The 22,083-nt window shown below is 41.0% G+C and overlaps 2 protein-coding genes across 11 annotated transcripts in view; one reads left to right on the top strand and one right to left on the bottom strand.

Moving 5' to 3' along the window:
* The window catches only part of LOC309529929 (uncharacterized protein), a 237,682-nt gene extending 236,033 nt beyond the window's left edge, over positions 1-1,649 (top strand). For both annotated transcript variants that reach the window (XR_014218512.1, XM_082218408.1), the window contains one exon: positions 1,485-1,649. Coding sequence is in view for 1 of the 2 variants with exons in the window: in XM_082218408.1 (XP_082074534.1) it covers positions 1,485-1,550 (66 nt within the window). In the remaining variant the exon portion in view is untranslated. The remainder of the gene's footprint in view (positions 1-1,484) is intronic.
* A 5,247-nt stretch (positions 1,650-6,896) lies between these two features.
* Positions 6,897-22,083, bottom strand: part of COL12A1 (collagen type XII alpha 1 chain) — a 110,615-nt gene continuing 95,428 nt past the window's right edge. For 7 of the 9 annotated variants that reach the window (XM_082218121.1, XM_082218127.1, XM_082218123.1 and 4 more), the window contains 7 exons: positions 19,652-19,723; positions 14,260-14,295; positions 14,097-14,163; positions 12,383-12,571; positions 12,016-12,084; positions 10,963-11,133; positions 6,897-7,963 (listed from right to left, as the gene is read on the bottom strand). In XM_082218121.1, coding sequence (XP_082074247.1) covers positions 7,782-7,963; positions 10,963-11,133; positions 12,016-12,084; positions 12,383-12,571; positions 14,097-14,163; positions 14,260-14,295; positions 19,652-19,723 — 786 coding nt within the window. In that variant the 3' untranslated portion in view covers positions 6,897-7,781. Of the gene's footprint in view, positions 7,964-8,773; positions 10,592-10,962; positions 11,134-12,015; positions 12,085-12,382; positions 12,572-14,096; positions 14,164-14,259; positions 14,296-19,651; positions 19,724-22,083 lie in introns of those variants that run through there. The other 2 variants (XM_082218125.1, XM_082218124.1) reach the window with 2 other exon arrangements.

The following is a 22,083-nucleotide window of genomic DNA, read 5'->3' as shown; positions in this document are numbered from 1 at the left end:
TTGGCCATTCTTCGGCAATCCTCTTTTGAAAGTCACATAAATCATTTTAGGCCCATAAAAAGCTGTATTCCATGCCCAAAAGACATTCCTGTGGAAAGAATCACAACATTTTATGCCATCAGGAAGGAGGATGACTCTGTTATTGTCCTGACTACATGGATTCTTTTGGATTAAGGGAGTTTTCCTGGTGCAGCCCTTTGAGTTGAATATATGGAGTAATAAGTCAGGCTTCAGAGGTGGGAATGGAAGAACACAATGGTTTAGAGTGAGATGATCAAAATATGAGTAATATAATCATATTAGATTAAAGAAGAGACACCGCATCATATACCCAGTGAGTCACCATTTCAGAACAGAAGGCTCTCTGTATAAATCATTATATTTATGCAAGGAACTTTGTAGTAGCACCATAAGCACAGCTGGGATTACCATTTTCACTGGGCGATCCTTTTGTGACAGGGTGAGCCACTTCAAAGAATCCAGTGTTTAAGAACACCCCTAGTTTAAGCCTCAATTCCAAACAAATTTGCGGGAAGCAATTGTGTTACCAACAGATATCTGCACCGCAGATTTATTACCTATTCACGATTACTCATTCTTGGTGATTTAGACAAAAGTACCGCACTGAATTAATGAATTCTGAGTCAAATGCAACCGCCAGACCAAGATGCAGCATCTATGTGCGTGCAATTACCTGTCTGAAACAGGATCTGTTTTCATTTCATGTAATGTTTGGCTTGCTATTTAAGTAGGCTGCCCTGTTTTATGTTATCTAAGAAGATAATTTAAATTCCGTGCAGTTCAGTTCTGTCCTGATGGGAACACTTATTGTATCCTTGGAAGTTGCAATTATTTTCAGAACTAAATTGGAAACTTGAATGCATATCCCCTCCCCACCAACCCCCATATATCAGCCCCGGGTTCCATGACTCTCACACCAACAACAAAATCAGCTGGTAAAACATTGTCTGGATGGTTCCACTTCAGTCTGCAGAATGATGTGTTGTCTGAATGCTCCCACTGAGGATGCAATCAAGTGCATTTACCTGAGAAGAAGCCCCTTTGAATATAATAGAGATTGATGCTGAGCACTTTATTTATTTAAAAGTTCAAATTCTGCCCTGCACTTTCAGTGCTCCTGTACCACTCAGAGCAGCTAAACTGGTTAGGACTGCACTGTTACAAATGCTTAACATTTCCTGGATCGAGCTGCATTAAGTCTGCTTGAGGGTAAAAGTGTGTCAACGGTGGTTCATAAACAACAGTAAGCCTCCGTATGCCCATTGCTAGGAATTGGAAGTGGTGAGTGTGTCACTGAATTCATGTCCTGCTTGCAAGCTTCCTATGGGCATCTGGCTGGCACTTTGGGAGAACAGGATTGCTGGACTAAGGGCCTTTAGCTGGATCCAGCAGGGCTTTTCTTAAACTTAATGAAAAGCTGAGCAGCAACTGCCTCTCATCCATCCCATGCCTTTGTTTTGCAGAATCCCATCTTCTCCTGTTTCAGCAACAGAGAAGTACAGGAGCAAACAAACATAAGTTCAGCATAGTTACCACACCTGCAAATCTGATGAAGCTCCCACCATTTCCAACTATTATTTGGAGAAAAATTGATGTAGACAAATCCTTCTCCCCTCCTGCAAATCATCCTTTGGGTAAGACCTGCAAGCTCTTACTAGTATCTGGATTGGGGCAATTATATCTGGCAAGAAACACAGTAGATAATCCTCTTGTTTAGATGTGACAAAACTTGACTGTGTTCGCACCCGCTGCATTTCCATTGTTGGGTTTTTAATGTTTGCTTACAGAACCAAAATGTATATGTAGTCTCTACTTTAATGCATTGTTTCTCAAACCAGTTTCACACCAATTGGAGTCCTAAAGGGATAAAGACATTCCAGTCAACCACCACGCCACCCCGATGTGTGCATGTGTTGATATGAACAGCTGGCCGGGGGGGGGGGGCAGCAGCAAAAAGGAAGAGCTATGGAAGAAAAAGAATTTTTACTATGCTTAAAACCAATAATATGAACACGCCCTCTGTCTTGAGCCGATCGTGCTGCATTTTGCAAAGGTTGGATAGGGTGAGCAACTGACAGATTAATACCACCTTCCATAAATAAGCAGGCAGGAATTGGGGTGGAGCTTTGCTCCTCCTCTTAATGCACTGGGAAAACGAGTGATTACTTAACATGCTCATATTGACCAAAGGGGTGGGAAGGGAATGTTCTGCACCTGGAAAAAGGACTGCAGCCTGCAGCCCGGAAGCAAGCTGAAGCAACCTTGGACTTCGTTTTTGTAGAGATGCACCACCCTTCTCATCAAAGTGCCGGAGTGCCCTGAGCACTTGACTGCTCTATATCTCTTTCTCTCTGACAGGAAAGAGCCCTAGAGCCCTAGGGAAGAATTGTCAAATCACACTTGAATCAAATTGCTGCATCCTATGGTTGATGGAGCTGTTTATAGTTTAATCATAGTTTCTTTTATGGAAGTGAAACTCTCTTTAAGAAATATAGCCGGTGGGTACTTCTGTTTCTGCAGCTGAGCTGTCTGGCAATGGGAGAAGAGAGAACATTTAAAAAGGTAAAGGTAAAGGGACCCCTGACCATTATGTCCAGTCGTGGCCGACTCTGGGGTTGCAGTGCTCATCTCACTTTATTGGCCGAGGGAGCCGGCGTACAGCTTCCGGGTCATGTGGCCAGCAGGACTAAGCCGCTTCTGGCGAACCAGAGCAGTGCACGGAAACGCAGTTTACCTTCCTGCCGGAGCGGTACCTATTTATCTACTTGCACTTTGACATGCTTTTGAACTGCTAGGTTGGCAGGAGCAGGGACCGAGCAATGGGAGCTCACCTCGTCACAGGGATTTGAACCGTCGACCTTCTGATCGGCAAGTCCTAGGCTCTGTGGTTTAACCCACAGTGCCACCCGTGTCCCTAGAGAACATTTAGTCTGGTATAAAAGAGCACTGAGCAGTGCTCTCTCTATACTTATAGTGCATGGAGGCAGGGGGATGAGCTGGAGATCCAGCTGCCCATCAGCTTATTTTCTCATGTAGCCATGAGTTGCCATCCTTGACAGGGATAACATGTTGCTTCTTTCCTGTTGTTGCATCTTCTGTAGCCACCCAACAGATCTAAATGCAACAGGTAAAGCTTTTGATGGAAGACAGTGAAATAGTTACGCTGCTAGATTTCTATGTGCACAGCTGCACATAGAATGCAGGAGCAGTTTGGTTTTCTGAAGTGACAACCATAAATAGAATGGATTCCTCATGCACCGGCCTGCGTGGTGTCAGGAGCAGCAGTGGAGCTAGTTGCTTGGTCACCTTGTCACATGCTGGCCACTCAGGGGGCAGGGCGAGCCACCCAGGGGGATTTTGTAACTCCCGTCAGGGATGACACCCAGGTCGCCCCCCCACTGCCCCCCTTCCTAGGCCCCTGGTCAGGAGACACAGCAGGGACTGGCGTGAGGTCACATCAGCCTGCACAGCACTGGCAGATGCTGCTAGGTTAGGGCAGCCAAGCACTGCAGACATTCTTCTGGAAGTGCTGTGACAGAAGTAGGAAGAAGAGTGGCGACACATGGAGTTTTCCTTCTGTTTTTTGGTCCTGTTTATGAGCACCTGACTCATGCTACAGCGTGGAACCAAAAAACACCCGTCTTTTGGTCCTGCACTCTGGCATGGAAAGAGCACAGGAGTCAAAACGGAACATCCGGCATTGGAATCAGACTTCTGATTCTGACAATCTGTGGTGTCACGCTTAAAACGGGACACTTGGAGGGTATGAGTTCATCTGGTGAGATTTCCCCATGCATGCAAGGAGATAAGGGACTATGACTGTATACAGAAAGTTTCACATGAACTTTTCTGTATACAGAGGCAGCTGCCAGCACTAGGCTCATGCATCATTTGTTTCATGCTGCCCTAATCATAGGAATAATTCCATCTATATGTGCATGTACAGAGCTCGGCTTAGATTCAAGCCAATGTTTCCCTGTGCAATTGTGTGGCTGAGAAGGCCAAGAAAGGACTGTAGCCCAGTGGAAGAACATCTGCTTTGCAAACAGAAGGTGACATGTTCAGTCTCCAACATTTCCAGGTAGGGTTTGAAAATACTCCTGCCTGACACTATGGAGAGCTGCTGCTGGTGTAGACTATACCAAGCCTGAGGACAGGGTTGAATGGGCCCTTTAGTACCCAGAATAGCATTGCAGTACCATGAGAAGAGTGGTGGATACTCTAAAGGCAACATGATGAGTAGGGAGGAAAATCTGCAAAGCTAGGAATTTAAGTGTAACATGACTCCACATGCCAAGATGAATCTAAAGAAATAGGTTAAATATTTCTTATGATGAGAAGAATTAGGAATGGGTGGGGCATACCAGAAACTATTAACTTTACGCCCAAAAGTAATTTCACTGTTACAATTTAATTTCAAGAATATTTGGGAGTTCAGCACTTGCTATGTTGGTGAGCATTTGGTGTGAGACGGAGTGGAAGATCTTGGCCCCAATCCAGAGATCTTCATAGGCTGCTTGCACAAAAGGGTCTCTTTCCTAATATTTGGAAGAGAACCAGTTTCATGGCCTACAGCTAAGGTGTAATTTGGCATGAAGCTCTCAGGTGTAGCTGCGGGCTTTGATCACTACAAGATGAAACAAGAGCAGCAATCATATTGGAGGAAACTGAGCAACAAGCCTTTCATAATTATGATTCAGTCAAGTGCATAATCTAGTGACTCTGGCTAAAACGAAAGGCTACTAGTCTCAGCCTGGATAGCTCAGTTGGTTAGAGCATGGTGCTGATAACAGCAAGGTTGCAGGTTCGATCCCTGTATGGGACAGCTGCATATTTCTGCATTGTAGAGGGTTAGACTAGATGATCCTTGGGATCACTTGCAACTCTGATTCTATGAGGGTTCCTTCTGCTTCACTATTCAAAGGCAGTATGCTGCTGAATACCCGTTGCTGAAAACCACAGGAGGGGAGAATGCTCTTGGACTTCAGTCCTGCTTGAGGGTTTCTCATAGACATCTTGGTTGGCCATTGTGAGAACAGGATTGGTCTGATTCAGAAACATCTTCTTATATTCTTATGTACCCAATCCAGCAGGAGCCAGCACTCTCACATCTGACAGCTTCAACCATCAGCTGCAGGGCTAGGGATGATCAAGGAAACCTGCATGTCTCTGGAGCAGTGCCCTGCTCAGATTCATGGCTGCAGTACAAGGCATGCTAAGTTTCAATAGGACACTTTGTCTTCATGCCCTTCTTCCTTTGGATAGGTGAAGTGTGGGCTGGGAAAATGGCACATGTAAGATGCAGTCACTTAGGGCAGGAGTGTTGTTGATAGCAAGTGTTGCTTGATATTATTTTCCTGATATTATTGATAGAAGTCATTTGTACTTAGTCTTCCCAAACCCCAGCCCTGCGTAGCATCCAAAGCAACTCCATGATAGCTGGGCAACCTCTCTCAGATAAGTTTTCCTTTGTTAGTAAAAGAACTGTGGGTGATAACTAACTCATATTCAACATAAGCCTGTGTATGTCCATTAATTGTAATGCCTGTACTCCAAGTAAGATGAACTTTGGATTTCACTCCATAATTGGGAAAAACAGTAGTTATGTTCCCATATGACTACTGTACATATGTATCTGCTCTGCAGATACACACACACTTTCATTTATAATTCACCTTTCCTCTAATAAGCTCCCATCTCTCAATTTCACCCATCAAAGGATAGCTGCATTTTGGGTTGTGTATTGGTTCAGGAACCAAGGACGCGGGTGGCGCTGTGGTCTAAACCACTGAGCCTAGGGCTTGCCGATTGGAAGATCGGCGGTTTGAATCCCCGCAATGGGGCGAGCTCCCGTTGCTCAGTCCCTACTCCTGCCAACCTAGCGGTTTGAAAGCACATCAAAGTGCAAGTAGATAATTAGGTACCGCTCTGGTGGGAAGGTAAACAGCGTTTCCATGTGCTGCTCTGAATTTGCCAGAAGTGGCTTAGTCATGCTGGCCACATGACCTGGAAAAACTGTCGGCGGACAAACATCGGCTCCCTCGGTCAGTAAAGCGCAATGAGTAGTGCCACAACCCCAGAGTCATTCGCAACTGGACTTAACTGTCAGGGGTCCTTTACGTTGTTGTTGTTTTTTATGGTTCAGGAAGTGTAACTTAGGTGGGTTTGCATGAAAATGAAAAGTGAAACAAATTTGCCCTCCATGCCTATCAGAGAGACGCAATTTTTTTACTTGGAGATTCCATTTGTCTGTTGTCGCTAATAGCCAATGGCAGATCTCTTCTCTGTTTAATATTTGTCTATTCCCATTTAAAACTAGTCTCGGAGTGTAACGGAAAAGTGTAACCATTAAGGAAAAGCAGCTTCAAAGTGGGTAATTTTCAATGGTGATACAATCAAGAAAGGGGGGAAAGTTCAATCATTTACATGCTTGCCAGTTTTGTTTTTCACTTTTCACCTGCATGGGATTCTTTTCTAAAGACTAATGTCTTGGAAATCCTGGCTGCAGAAGTGGCAATGTGAGAGCTATTATTCTTGTATAGAGGCCATGGGTTCATAGATTATGTGAAAAATGTACATGGCCTGAGTTTGGAACCACTATCTTAATTCTATCATGGTTGGGGCCTCCATGGAGCAGGGAAATGAAGTATTATACCATCAGAGTATGGAAACTACTGCCTGATATATAATGCTGACCTCAGCCTGTAACACAATCTAGTATTCATTGTTCACCATTCTAAACTGCAATGTGCTGCAAGTTTTATATGTAAAAAGGTTATTCTGAAAGTAGTTTAATGTTTCTGTTGATTTATTTCCCATGACAATAAAACCTCTGAAGGTTGGAAGCCTCCCAGCAATAATACGCACAGCCTATATAAATTTTCAGTAGTTTTATTGAAAAATGCCTCTTTTGTTTCAGAAATAAATAATATAAGGCAGTGAAATTCACAATTTGCAGTTAAAATATAAAAGCAGCAATTCTATATCCATAGTCTTGCAAACAATTTCCAACTGCTTTTTTTTTGATAACTACGAAACATTATATTCTGGGGGGGGGAGGGGAATCATACTAAATATACAACACAAACATGCAATTCCATCTCTGCAGGATTGACTGCAATTTGGCATAAATGTTAATGTCTCTAAAAGCCATTTTTAAGCCATTATTTCTTTTTTTAAAAAAAACCTGTATCCAGTTGATACAATGATGTCAGCTACATTATTTAAGATTTGTGGTTGTTAAAGAGATGTATAAGAGCAGTATATGCCCGGCAAGATATGAGCAAGGATAGGAGAAACTGAACACATCAAAAGCAGAGTTTTTTGTTTCACTAGACTGCAGATTTGTCATGTGACTGAACTGTGTGAGTTAAGTAATGGATGAGGTGAAAAAGCATAAAGCAAGCTCCATTGCTGAAGCATCCAGCCTTTAGATCGCTGGCAGCAACTGTGTAGGGTTTTCTTTCTTTTAATTTACTTAAAGATAATGCAGCCCTGTGGTAATTTTAATGCACTTGTTAAAGTTCTATGAAGCTGCTGCAAGCTCAGGTATTTTACAAGCATTGTAAGAGCAAGAATGAAATCTATGGTAACGTTTTATTGCTATTCCCACATAAGCATGATACCCTCAGAAGAAGCAATAGAAACGGTGGTGGAGAAATAGGCACATCCAACCAATTCCCGATGAATCTACATATGTAAGAATAGCAACAACAAAAACCACCAGCCAAAGAGAGGGGAAAGGTAAGGAAGTCAATCATTTATGGTTTTGTTTTTGCTTTTCTTGATAACGATCTTTTCCAGCGCATATGCTCGGGGTATCCAGGTGAATGCATATCTGCTCCATAGTCCTCATATTCATCATCTCTTCTTTCTGATTCCACTGGTACTATGTAGGGGTCACTTTCAGGCGGATAAGGTCCACTTTCAGGTGCATATGGCTCTGGTTGAAAATAGTCGTCCGATTGAACATTATAGTTATCAAATGCCTTTGAATCCACATATTTTTTAAAAAAATTAAATATTTTCATTTTAGTGATTCTGGGGTGTAAATCTATATGACCCTAAGTACATTTACTTGCAAACTGAGTTTTCATAAAAAGCAACTTATTTCCAAGTAAATGATACTAAGCCAATGATTACTGCAGGAATTCTAATACACATAAAGATTTTCCCTTCAGAAAAAGGGAGCTGTTTGTGCAACTGCTCCTTGCCCTTGAAGTGAATGAGAAGGGCTTCTTGTGCAAGATCACCCTAACTGTACACCAGAGCTCAGATATAGCCTAACCCCATCATATTTACTCAAAAGTAAGTCTCCCTGAGTTCAAAGGAACTTCAATCCCAAGCAAGCAAGCACAAGACTGCCACTTAGTCTCTAACATTAATTGTACACAGAGTACATACAACAATTATTTTTAGTTTCTTTGGGGGTAAGGGGAAAAGGTATAAAACAAACTTGGTGTAAAATGTAATGAGAGTTTCAAAAATACAATGCTATAAAAAGAAAACTAATAGTGGGTCATAGTCAACTAACTTTTGTTCAGATTAGACCCATTACAATTAATTAGTTAACACCATTAATTTCAGTGGGTCTACTTTGGATAAAAATTAGTTAATATGATGCCTTGAAATTTGGGTAACTTTATAAAGAAGCATTTAGGCTTTAGTACTAATGTAACTAAGTCACATTAAAGCAATGGGAAAAGTTAATCACAACCAACTTCTTGTTGCAATGAAACCTCAACACTTAACATCAGTTGAATCAGACCTTGGTGCACAATTTATTAATCCTTTACATTAGAACTTAACCTGCCAACTTCTTTAATTAGCTTTCAGTTGAGTCAAGAAGGGAAAACTCACATGTCTTCATTGTTTTTGTTTCTTAAAAATAGTTTTCTACTATGGCAGGCATCTACAAAAAGTATGACTAGTGGTGATCATATTCAGTAAATATTATTTCATGACAGTGTTCCTTATATTGGACTGAGTAATAGCTGTGCTGGAGAAATACCTAACACTGCAGGAGGACCAGAAGCAAAAGTAATTGTGTTTTTGAGTTCTTTAAAGAAGATTACATATACAAAAAAACCCATGCCCTGAATCAGATAGGAAGATGATGATGAGAATGATGAAGACAAGCACCAGAGAGAGAGAGAGGTTTCAACAAGTTTCAGAGTGGTTATGGCAGCACACAGTAAAAAGCAGCAGCAGCAGGCTTAAATGCAAAAGCATGATGGTAATGTTAACTAATTTTAGCAGACATGATCCCATACAAATCATTTACAAGCCACAATTAGTTTACTATTTACATTAAGTCATTTCTCTTTCATGAAGTTAAATGTATCATGGTCTTAAATTCACTAGTTAGTAGTTTTATAAGTCTCCAATGCAACTGAGTCTTTTAGGGACTTTTTAGGTACGGGGTTGGAGAAAAAAGTAAGGATAGGAAGATGGACTTTTCCCCTCTGGCATTACCAACATCTTTGTCCTTTATCATGTTCAAGAAGACTTGTTAGTAAGTGTATAAAAAAAGAATCTCCCCATCTTATGGTGTTCAGTTAGCCATTATCTATGTGAAATATCCATACAGATTCACTTCCTAATAAGCACGTGCGCAAACATCTCAGAAACAGGATTTTCATTGTTTTCAAACTGTAAGCAGCACTGGCGACTTAGAAAATGTGTTAGCCGGAACCTGAAACAGGTCAAAGAGGATGTTAGTTTTCCAAGGTCAAACAGCTGTGCAATATATATATATTCATTCAGCTAAATCCATCTATGGAGGGTTAAATTATATGCATATATCTATATATGTATACAAGGCTTCTCTTGGGAAGGAGAGCACTGCAATATTGTTTCCCATTTATTTTTAATTCATGTAAATTGTTGATCTTGTGCAAGTTCTGCATGATTACTCTATAAAATTTGTTTCATTCATTAGCTCAAAGTCCATGAATTTGTGTGTACATATATATATATATATATTCATTCATGTATACATGCACATTATGATAGTGGCAAACAACATATCAAGTTTATGAATTATAAGGTGCTACAGTGCACACAACAAACTATTGATACCGTGAGCCTGAACTCCTTTCTTGAGAGATGCCCTAGATTTATATGGCACACACAATTTTGGGACTCATCCCCTTCCCAGTTTACAGTGACTTTGGCTGCAATCCAATACAGTTATCTGGGAGTAAGCACCAATGAGCTCAGTGGGGCTTACTTCAGAGTAGACACGTATAGGATTGCTTCATTGGTGCCCCAGTGACCACAGCTATCCAGCATTTTTGTTCCTTTGGCAGTTCACTGTCTGAAACTGCTTCTTCTCAGAAGAAATGTGTGCCATTGAGTAATATAATCATAGATGCCATGGAATTTAACCCAACACAAAGTTGTGCTATGATGACTTTTTTCAGTTGTCTGCACTGTACCAAAGAATAGCATTTGTTCTCAGGATATTAGATTTCAGGTACTAATTTTGTATAGATAATCCCAACATTAATCAGAAAGACACAAAATGGCAAACAACTGTGTTCTTTTTACTTTAGATGGAGAGGTCAACCTTGTTCAGAAGAAGTAGTTTGATGGGAGGAGGAGCACAAGGAGAAGAAGAAGAAGAAATTTGTCATTTAAATCCTTAAGCAAAGATAATACTTTTCTAACACTATATTTATTAGAAATAAACTGCTTCTGAAAGGTAATATTTTCCCCTTAACACAAAACACATATCAAACTGGGGTAGTTCAGTAAATACCAAAAAAGTACTTTTAATAGCACCTGAATTATTAGTTCTAGGCTGGCTCAGTTATGACTACTGAACAGCTGAGCTGGATTCATTTCATTATACTAGAAGGTCTCCTTCCACAAAGCAATTCAGACGGAACTGGCATATCAATGAGGTACAAAATTAAGTTTAAGTTCTCAGTAACCTACCTGGATATCCTTGACCATTGTAAGCAATGCTAGCACACTGGGATGAATCACAGTATCCAGGAGGCCCAGGGGGACCTCTGATACCTGAGTTACCAGGACGGCCAGGTGGCCCAGGTGGTCCCCGTGAGCCTGTAGAACCTGGAGGGCCAACTCTGGATTCTCCTTGTGGACCTAATTATAGAAGGAAAAGGAAGATAATATATCTATATAATTCAACATGCAGCAGTCTGATAAAGTGACTGTCAAAACTGAAGTCTAGACTCAGACATATGGTTAAGAAATGTTTCCACTTGGGTTCTACATATGGTGTCAATGAAGCGACCGCAGGGAACCCAAGATGTAACTCATCATTAGTTGCTTCCCTAATTTTAAGGTCTTTATGCACAGAAAACTGCTGTGGCAAGATTTGAGCTTAGTGGTTTATATCCATCCTGTGTATGGTACAGGGATCTCATGGGGCACTTCTGCATTAGACAAGCACACTAAATTTCAATTAAAGTGTAGGGCTGCTTCAGTTCTGCTACCCTGCAGCTTTAGAATGGATGAGATCATGGGGTGTTTTTTTTGGAACAAGTTATATTCATGGTTAACAGAAATGTTGAGAGCTTTAACAAAGTGGAGCTAAAATTTGTTGCAAAATTCTTATGGATCTTGTAATGAAGAAAGGTATGCTTCAACTAGTAAATTGAAGACAGAAGCGCCAAGACAGTCTGACTACTCTTGCCAGGACATCGGTAAATGATCAAAATTGTACTGATAGAAAAAGTAACTGTGAAGGCCCTACATTCTATCCTAAATTGTAACTATACTATAGAGTAATTTACAACTGAAAGAGAGCACAACAGTTGCAAATAAAACCTAATTGTGAGTCAAAAGGCTAACATAACATTTTATTTCCCATCAAATAGGAGGGGGGAAATATAAAATGTCTGGCTAGATACAAGCTAAACAGACTTGATGCTCATTTTGATCAAATTTTACTTGCATACACAATAAAGCCTGTCAATATTATCTTTTACGGTTTTTTGCTGCCATGTGATGCAGAAAACTCACCTGGTGACCCAGGCAAACCTCGTGGTCCTTGTGATCCAATCCCTCTTTCACCTTTCTCTCCAGGTAGCCCTAAAGCACACATAAAAAGAAAAGGGAAGCAACCCACGTAATTGTGAAAGTGATGCTGAAGAAATAATTTTCCGTGCTTGTGAAGCATATAATTAACAGCACATTTTAAAATATTGCTCTTATTCATCTAATGAACCACTTAGCATATGCAGGCCATTTTTATACTAAAACATTCTGTTTGGTTTAAAGGCTGTCCTGTGGATGTTATTAGATGGAAGGATTAGCAAAGGATTGACAGCGGCTGACCTAGGATGACGAAACACACACACCCATTTTCTACATCTATAGTACAACTCACCTCTTTCTCCAGCTGGCCCTTGCATGCCAGGTGTGCCTGGGAAGCCTGGCCTGCCCCCAGCCCCTGGTTCTCCTGGTGGCCCAGCAGGTCCAGGGGGCCCTGGTGGTCCTGATGGTCCTGGCTGGTTACGGTTTGAATAGTAATCATTTGGTATTTGGTTCAGCCTCTGGTTAAACTGGGCCATATTGGCTTTGGAGAAATAAAACAGGATAATATAAGAATGCACAATACCATTTTCTGTAAAGTGAAAAACAAAACAGAATACTGCTCCCTGGTGCCACAATGCACCTTCCTGACTACTATTGGTTAATCTGGTACATGACTTTAGGCTAAGATTAACAAACAGTATAAACTCGTAAATAAATAAATTCAACTAAATGCCACTCTTAGTAGACTGAAATTAATGAGCCTGAGTAAATCATGCCCATTAACCTCAGTGGGTCTACTCTGAGTAGGATTAGCATTTAATACCCACAGGGTTAGATTCATTTGCGGAAGTGAGTCAGAGCCAGTGTAGGCACCTGCTCTGCAAACTGGGTGCTTCCATGGACAGAACATGATTTTCTCCCATACCAACTCTGGCCTGCAGCCTCAACACACTCAGCCCCTCACGCTGTTCTGGAGGATCCGAAAGCTTCCAGAATAGTGTGGGTTTATTTTAAGAGAGACACAGATGGTTGGAGGTGGGGGTGGGGAGGCCCAATCAGCCAAAATCTCTTCCACTCTTTTCTACCCATGGAGGCATAGAGCTTGTGAGGTTCCACTCTATGGAACTGTAGATCCAATAAATACAACGAAAGGAGAAATGTTGGCAGCAAGATGGTATTATAAAAAAGCTGAAACCAGTACAACTTAGCTCCCCAGAAGAACACATATTTTATCAATAAGGTCTTGCCTAAGAATGTAAAGCACAGAATGTAAGGCAGAGTTATGGGTGTCATGTTCCTGCCTCCCAGCCCCCATAATGGCCTGATGTACTGAGTGTACACAACAGAAGGCAAGTTTCAAGACAAGCTCTAATGTCCTATAAATGATACCTCTATGTATGGGTAGTGTGCCTGTAGTGGGCTTGACCATGCCCCTACTTTTAAGCATAACCATTTATTTTTATTTCTGTATGCTCTAGAAGACCATGTATGACAAACACCAGAAGGAGCACCAAAATATATTCAGTATTTGCCAGCATTTGGAGAACGGAACCTGAACGTGTCATCACTGCTACTGCCACTGAAGAGCACAAAGTGGCAACAGCATAAGGTGGGATCAGACCTAGCGTTCATTAAGCATTATCAGTACTGCTACAAAGGCAGCAGCTGACAGCAAAGCAAGGAATCAAACTCAAACCCATATTTCAATCCAGAATATCAACCACTGACTAATTTTGTGTTGATTTGGTACAATGAAGTTCTTGTTTGCCACAGTGAATATGCCAATGGGAAAAGTGGCAAATAAACCTAGGCTTGTTGTGACAGCCACTGGTTTGTACCCACCTGTGGTAACTCAGAGTTGCTTCCAGCTGATCAGACTCTGCTGGATTTGGTGATCGAGCTAGCAAGAGGCCAAACATTTGCAATTTCACCCACCAGCCTAGGCTCTGCCTAATTTGAGAAACACTGAACCCATGTGACTTTAAGCTTTAAGTTCACAACAGAGTCTGACAATATGGTACACGGAAAAATGCGTTTGGTTGCACATATTTCAAAGCATTGTTTACCATTCATCATTTGTTCACAGACTTGTCTTGCCACAGCGCGCATCATATTCTGGGAAGCAATGTCTCCCTTCATAAAATAAACAGAACATGTATTAGACATGATGTCCTCTTTTGTAGGAGGCATTAGAAAATGCAAACAAATTCATTTTAAGGGTGCACTTACTCTGTCACCTTTCTCGCCTTTTATTCCAGCTGGCCCCTGTAACAAATTAAACTCCATCAGAGTGCATCACAGAAAGAGGGAGGATTAACAGGAGTGACTGCAAAAGTGTTTGCCAGGCACTCCAGGGCCTGAACGTGGAAGGTCAGCCCATGAAAGTCAAGTGTCTGCCTTATACTGAATCAGACCACTGGTCCATCTAGCTCAGCGTCATCTAAGCAGACTGGCAGTAAATCTACAGGGTTTCAGGCAAGAGTCTCTTAGTCTTTCCTGGAAATGCCAGAACCTGGGCACTTCTACATGCACTACATTTCATGTACCAATAAGCTACAACTGCCTATCTCTAAGTTGCTACGGTGATTATTTTCATTTACTAGAATACATAGTCTTCATTTAACCACCCCACCAACACTTTGGGTGATTATCTATCCTTTTTAGATAACAGTGCTAAGGAAGGAAACAGGCAGTATTAATGTTTCAGTGAGTATGAACATCAGTCTGCAAAAAAATTGTCTCCTTGGGACCATCAATAATAGCTTTCCAAGGATATCATAATATAACCCCACAAACAAGAACAACATAACCTATATTAATATTTTTTTTGTATTCCTTACTGAAACATCTTCCAGCATGGCTTCTTAAGGGGGAAAAAACATGACTTGATAATAAGTTGCCCTTATAATTATTTTCATTAATTAGAATATGTAGCCATGGGGGGTAGGGGAGAGACATAAATAATTAAAAATTAAATTATCTCCTGGTTAATTTCAATAAACATAGTCAGTGCATTTAAGCTGTATATTTGCAGATATTCAAAAATGTATGACAATTGTCACACAAATATATTTATTACCTATTTGAAACCAGTTAACATTGTTTCATCTGTCAACAACATGTTTCAAATCATCCAAAAAGGAGACAGTGTTGCCTGAACCCTTGGACTGTTATCAGAAAAATATTAATCCACGCTAGTAAATCTTAGTCATCTGAACAAGTTCTGTAGTCTTTCCAGAGGCACTTAGTAAACATCTCAAGCCAGAGATGTTTCACCCTATACCTCTAGTGCCCCATCCACAGTAATGTCCTCCACTTTTGTTGTACTAAGTGATTTGATGACGACAGCAGATTAGCATCAGTAATACCAGAACCTCAACTGCTGAATTTCCTTTAAATTCCCTCCCTTCTCCTTTCTGTGGGGACTCCAATTTTTGAAATAAATGATCAGAAATGTGTGAAAATTCTGGGCATTCAAATGAACAAACAAAAGAGAAATTGCTATTAAACCAAACACATTTTCACTGGTAAGCTCCCAGAGGTGAATCGTTAGTTATTATTTAATCATGCTTAATATTCTGTTGTCAGCAAAAGTAATCACCAAACCTGGCCACAAGTGGTTTCTTTAAAAAGCTCCTTTAGTGACACACCAATAAATTACTCTGCAGGACTAGAGCATAACTGAATATGGCAACATTTCAACAATCTTGCACTGAGATCATGAGCATTTAATTTGTGAAAGTGAGAAGTTTACACCAGGGATGATTTCAGATGTGCAGAATTTAGGGTCATGGTGACCCTGGGTACTGCTGCCAAACATGCAAAAGTCTGTTTGTTTACATATGGCTCAGATTATTTGTTACCCTCCAGGCTGCTTTCAGTGGAGCAACATCAACCACTCTTCTTGCAAATTAAACTCTTTACCTGAGTTGTCAAAGCAAGTGTGTGAAAGAAAAGGACTCTTCTAATTCACTAAACCATCTACATCTCTTTGGGAGAGCAACATTGCTAGCAGCTGTACAGAGCTGCCACATGCCCAGATCAGGAAAGTAATTTATGTCTTCTCTCGTCATTTTGACCAGCCTTACACAGAATATGATGTGTCGATTGTCTTAGCCTGAGGCAGCATTTATTTTCTAGAAGTAATGTCAACCACATGTGAGAAATGGATCCAATGGGAGTCCCTGGGAAGGCTGTTTAACTAATGTTTGTGTCTATGAAGTATAGTTACATTATTTGTTCTTGTTCATTCTAAATACTTAAGAGGCACCATTGTTTGCTTAGATACTTCCTCCTTATTGAATTAATTAGTCTACTATCTTTGTTATAGCTATCTTTGTCTAAAGAATAGGCTTTTCTTTTTGTAGGGTAATTAATTAGCAAATTATCAAGTTTGTCCCCATGGAAAGCAAAAGCTCAAAGCAAGCAGGATATTGCTGCTGCTTCCTGTATGTCTGTATGTCTTCTAAACATGCATACAAATCATTTTTCTCTTATCACCCACTTAGAACTTTTTCTTCTCACCAACTTAGAATTCTCAAGAGATACTTAAAATGCACTGATAGGCCAATGAACTCAGGAAAGCTCTCTGTTCACTATGGCCCAGAATTATCTAAACTTTTTTGGTGACATACTCATGTTGAAATGATTTCATAGTATCTATGACCATGATATTATTCTCCCATGCTTGGCTTAAAAGTGCATGATTTAGATCTTTGTTACCACTGCTAGCAAAGATTCTTAGATGGTTACATTATACAAGAAATATGTAAAGCTGTGTGAGGAAATGCTGCTTTGGAACACAGCCATGTAGCTACAGGAAAAGTCTGGATGACCTTTAAAACTCTGCAGGCTACATTTGGCCCACCACTTGCACACATGGGCTTAGGTTGCCACTTTGGCATTTCTTGATAGCATACATATAGGTGCTGAAAGCCCATCTGCCACTTGAGTCTGACAAAACATCTGCACAGACTTTATGCCAGATTCCTGCTGGGATCTGATCTGAAAAGCTGAGAAACAGTATGTGGGAGAGTGGGACAACCAAAGCAAAACACTGCACTCTGAAAACATTATATTTGGATAAAGGGAAGCATATATATGTATGTATGTATGCGTATATATGTATGTGTGTATATATATATATATATATATATATATATATATATATATATATATGAATGAAGTTACAGGGAACCAGGCAGAGGGCCTTCTCGGCAGTAGCACCCGCTCTGTGGAATGCCCTCCCATCAGATGTCAAGGAAATAAAGAACTACACAACTTTCAGAAGACATCTGGAGGCAGCCCTGTATCAGGAAGTTTTGAATGTCTGATGTTTTATTATTTTTTCATATTCTGCTGGAAGCTGCCCAGAGTGACTGGGGAAACCTAGCCAGATGGGCAGGGTATAAATACCAGTACATTTATTTATTTATTTATTTATTTATTTTCCATTATTATGAAGAAGCCTTGAAGTTATCATTACATACAGAGCTCCTAAGCTGAATGTAGCCAACTTGTTACTAGTCACTGCTCTTCTGCCTCTTAACAGCAGCTTGATGTGCAGCAGTAGCAGGTGGTGTAGTAGGGCTGTGCCACTTGGTGAACTTCTTTCTAGGTGAGTCACTGCTGCATGTTGGTAGCAAGGTTGGTGTGGTGCAAATGTGCTGGTGGAGCCAGTGCAGCACTTCTGCTGACTCAATTGCACTGCACTGACCTTGTTGCCACCTCAGTGACTTAGCTGGAGGGAGTTCAGGCATGCAGCGCAGCTCCAACATACCATCCATTACTGATACACAGAAATTTGAAGCAATGATGCCTCTCCAGGTGTGCAGAGGTTTACCTGTTTATGACTTCAGATATAACTACTATTAGACAATTAATCAGGCCAAGCCCTGTTGTTGTTGATGATGATGATGATGGTGGTGGCCAGTTGGTAACCCAACCTGTTCCCTTACTAAGACAGCACTCATAATAAGTGCTAATGTGAGACCTTAAGCACAGAAAATTAGTCACAATTAAGATCTACGGAAATCAGTGGGACAAGCTAGTGTGACCAATTGACTCCAAATATGAGACTGTGTAATCTCATAGAAACTAGATGCAAACATTTGCATGGCATTCTAAAGGGGGGGGGGCAGAAAAACCTTGATGCAACTTATCTGAGGCAATATAGAAAATTCCCCTTTCTCCTTTTCAAGACTATTTTATTATTACTATTATTATTTTAAAAAGATCACAGGGTGGTAGACAATATAAAAACAAAAAAATACACAACAAAGTAACAAACATAAATAATACCCCTCCCCCACTTTAAAAGGCCTTAGATTGTGTAATTGGCCAAAGGCTTGGGAGAATAGGACTGTTTTTGCCTGCAGCTTAAAACTGTGTGGCAAAGGTGGCAGGCGAGCCACCCTGGGGAGAGCATTCTACAAATGGGAAGCCACTGCAGAAAAGGTCCGTTCTCATGTTGCCACCCTCTTGACCTCTTGCTTAGGAGGCACACAAAGAAGGGCTTAAGATGATGAACACAGGGTCTGAGTTGGTTCATATGGAGTAAGGCAGTCATTGGGGTATGATGATTCTGAGCTATTTAAGGCTTTATAGGTCAAAACCAGCACTTTGAATTAGGCCCAGAAGCTAACTGGCAGCCACTGCAGTCAGGTTAGGATTGGCATTATATGCTCAAACTGCCTTGCCCTGGAGAGAAACCTAACCATTGAATGAAGTTCCAAACCATCTTCAGAGGTAGCCCCATGTATGGCAGATTGTAGTAATCTAACCTAGAAGTTACCAGAGCACAGACAATAGTAGTTAGGCTATCCCTGTCCAGATACAGGTGCAGTTGGGCCATGTATCTGATGGAAAGCACTCTGCACCACCAAGGCCACTTGAGCCTCAAGCGACAGCAATGGATCCAGTAGTACTTCTAAACTATGTACCCACTCGTTCAGAGGAAGTATAACCTTTCATTGCCTCAAAGGTACTGATACAAGTTAAGATAATGAGAGAGCGCCTTCCCATGCTGACCAGTGTAGTAGATGCAAACGTTGCAACCTTTGGTACCAAATGCATAACTTTCTAATAGCAGCCTTGACAAAATCAGACAGATTGGCTCTGGCAATGCTGCTGGGACAATCTCTTGATCCCTCATCTGGTATCAGATTCTAGACAGAACCCACAACACAACACCGAGGCTCCACTGTAAACATTCAAACTTTTTCAAACCAACAAGCTCCCAGAATGCTACATATAAAAATTTCCACCTTAGGGAAGCACATCATACTTGACTGTGCTTAAAAAAGAATAATTCCAGTAATTCTGCTGATTTTGCTCTGAAATGTTTACATAGTGCAGAAATATAAGCCTTGGCATGTGCAGCTTCTGCTCTCTTTTTAGTGGAAAGCCCTGACCACAATTTCCAGACCTGACTTAAATTGCAAAAAAAGATGTGCTGTAAGGAGTGAAGTTGCTGAAAATTAGACTTAACATCTTAACTTTCAGATATTAGCTAGTTGTGCTGATAGACTTTTCTCAGACTCACATTACACAATGGCTCTCTCAACATTTGATGGTATCTTTAACAACAGATGCACTAAATGCCAATCATTGATTATCTTACCGGAGAGCCACGATCTCCTGGTTTTCCTGGTTTTCCAGTTGGGCCAGCAACTCCAGGAACTCCTGGGGCACCCTGCAAAAATGTACATTGAAAAGGTATACTAAGGAGGACATAATAATAGTCTGTTAAATCCAACAAACATGATACTCACCAAATGCAGGGAATGCATGTGAAAACTTTTCCTACTACTATTTGTTTTCATTTCCTCATAATCTGACACATCTTGTAACATAAACAGTGAGTCTCTGTTTTATTTCTTTAATGCTCTTTGAACAAGTCAAGCTTGCATCTGGCAATAAAATTCTATTTTTCTGGTCATCTCAACCCCCATCCCACCACCGCCACCTGCCCAATCTGCACTGGTGAGGAACTGCTGAACTGGCTCTAGGTCCCAACAGATGTGGAAAGGTGAGACCAGGCTTCTCCAACCTCGGCTCTCCAGATGTTTTTTGGCCTACAACTCCCATGATCCCTAGCTAGCAGGACCAGTGGTCAGGGATGATGGGAACTGTAGTCTCAAAACATCTGGAGGGCTGAGGTTGAGGAAGCTTGGGTGAGACACTCAGTTGCTATAAAAAAGGAAGGAAATATCCAGGTATACAAAAAAAAGTTAATTAAGCCCAGTGTGTTTTGAACTAAGTTCAAAACCAATTTCAGTCTTGCTCTCTGAAATGTTTTGCAACAGTGTGAATTGGTTGATCGAAGGTTCATCTGAGGAGTCTTAAATGCTTTGAGCTCAATATATCATGTATATGTATATGTATATGTATATGTGTATGTGTATGTGTATGTGTATGTGTATGTGTATGTATATGTATGGTTTATTTCCACGCAGAACTCACTGGAACTCAGTTTCAGCACCTCTCTGGTGGACACCATTGCTATTATAAGAGAACAAGGGAGGCATTCCTTGTGAGTTCCAGCACCTCTTTTTCTAGAAAAATAGCACTGGATATGTCTATGACTATATTTTGCACCTGGAAGTTGGCATCCTTGGCCATCTCTCTCTGCCCACTACCATTTTCTCTGTCAGTGCAGAGGGAGTCTCACAGTATCCCATAAGTTACCCTCCCAGGGAGCAAAGGATTGGTCTCTCACTTACTTAATTAACAATTAGTATGGAAGTAATTAAATAGCATCTTAAAAGAAAATAATTTTTAATGCTTAGCCTATTGATTTTTCATGAAAAGGCATTGTCCTAGCAACTAGCAGGCTTTCTTTTAACAGATTTTCCAAGCAGCAGCAAAACACTCACATCTTTCTAATCACATCAAAGGAACAAATTCCATAAGAGAAATTTTCAAGCCTCATAAAACATTATGAAGCTTCTAGTATTCCCAAAGCTTAACTGTACTCGAAACGATTTCCTTTTGACTATTTTCCAGCATAATGAACATGTGCAGACCACATTAGACACAGCCAGATCTTTTTCTTAATAAAACCTCCTGCATAACTATCTGTAGTCATCAAATGTTCTAACTGGATAACAAACAATACAGGATTGATAGGAATAGGATTTAGAATGCAAGAGGGGAGTCAAAAGGGTGCACATTTTGCCAGAGTGACATTACAGCAAAATTTGGCACTGAATAATATGCAAAATTATATCAAACCAATTAGGCCTGCAACAAAATGAAGTGTGCCAGCCAGGACCTTTTCCATGATACTCCTTTATATTACCCCTCCCCTTGTTTTTTCTGTCCTCCCTCCCCTTCAAGAATCAGTCGGCATTCCATAGCCACTGAGCATGCTCAATCATCATTGGGCTAGGGGGCAGAGTTTCACCTAAGTTTTGTTTCCTGAGGTTTTTTGTATATGTACAAGCCCTACAGTTCATCCAAGCCTGTTGATACCACCCCCACCCACCCCCCACACACACCCCTTGTGTGTGTGTGTGTATGTGCATGCATGGTTGATGCTTCTTTTGGCTACATAAGAGTATGTTGTGAATGCTGCGAGCAGTGATTCCTCTGTTGCTCCATCTGCCCAGAAGGTAAGGCAGGCAGAGTGGAAGGGTTGGGTCAAGCCAATGTCATGGGAAAGACAGAAATGCCCAACCAGCTGCATGATAAAAGTTGCAGGGGGGAAAGGAGATGGTGTCAAGAGGAGTATAATTGGAGCTGACCAGGGTGAAAAGGAGATGGGGGTCAAGACAAGGACATGAGGGATATTGGATATAGAGACAAGGGGAAAAGTAAAGGTAGCAGGGAAACAGAAAAACAAACAAGGAAGGAAAAGGCAGCACAGAAGTAAGTAGCTGAGAAGCATTGCCTCAAATGAGCATCACCCAACATGGTGGAGAGTTCTGGGCAAGCTAAAAAGTTGTGTGTGTGTGTGTGTGTGTGTGTGTGTGTAAAAGGGTCCTTATACTACAGATCCATAAGCATTACTGTCCAGATAAACTACTGTACCAAACCCACAGAGAGGCATGT

This window comes from Podarcis vaucheri (genome assembly GCF_965113315.1).
Source record: "Podarcis vaucheri genome assembly, chromosome: 3".
Taxonomy (NCBI): Eukaryota; Metazoa; Chordata; class Lepidosauria; order Squamata; family Lacertidae; genus Podarcis; species Podarcis vaucheri.
The sequence above is the reverse complement of the archived record's forward strand: the minus strand, read 5'-3'. Positions and strand labels throughout refer to the sequence as shown.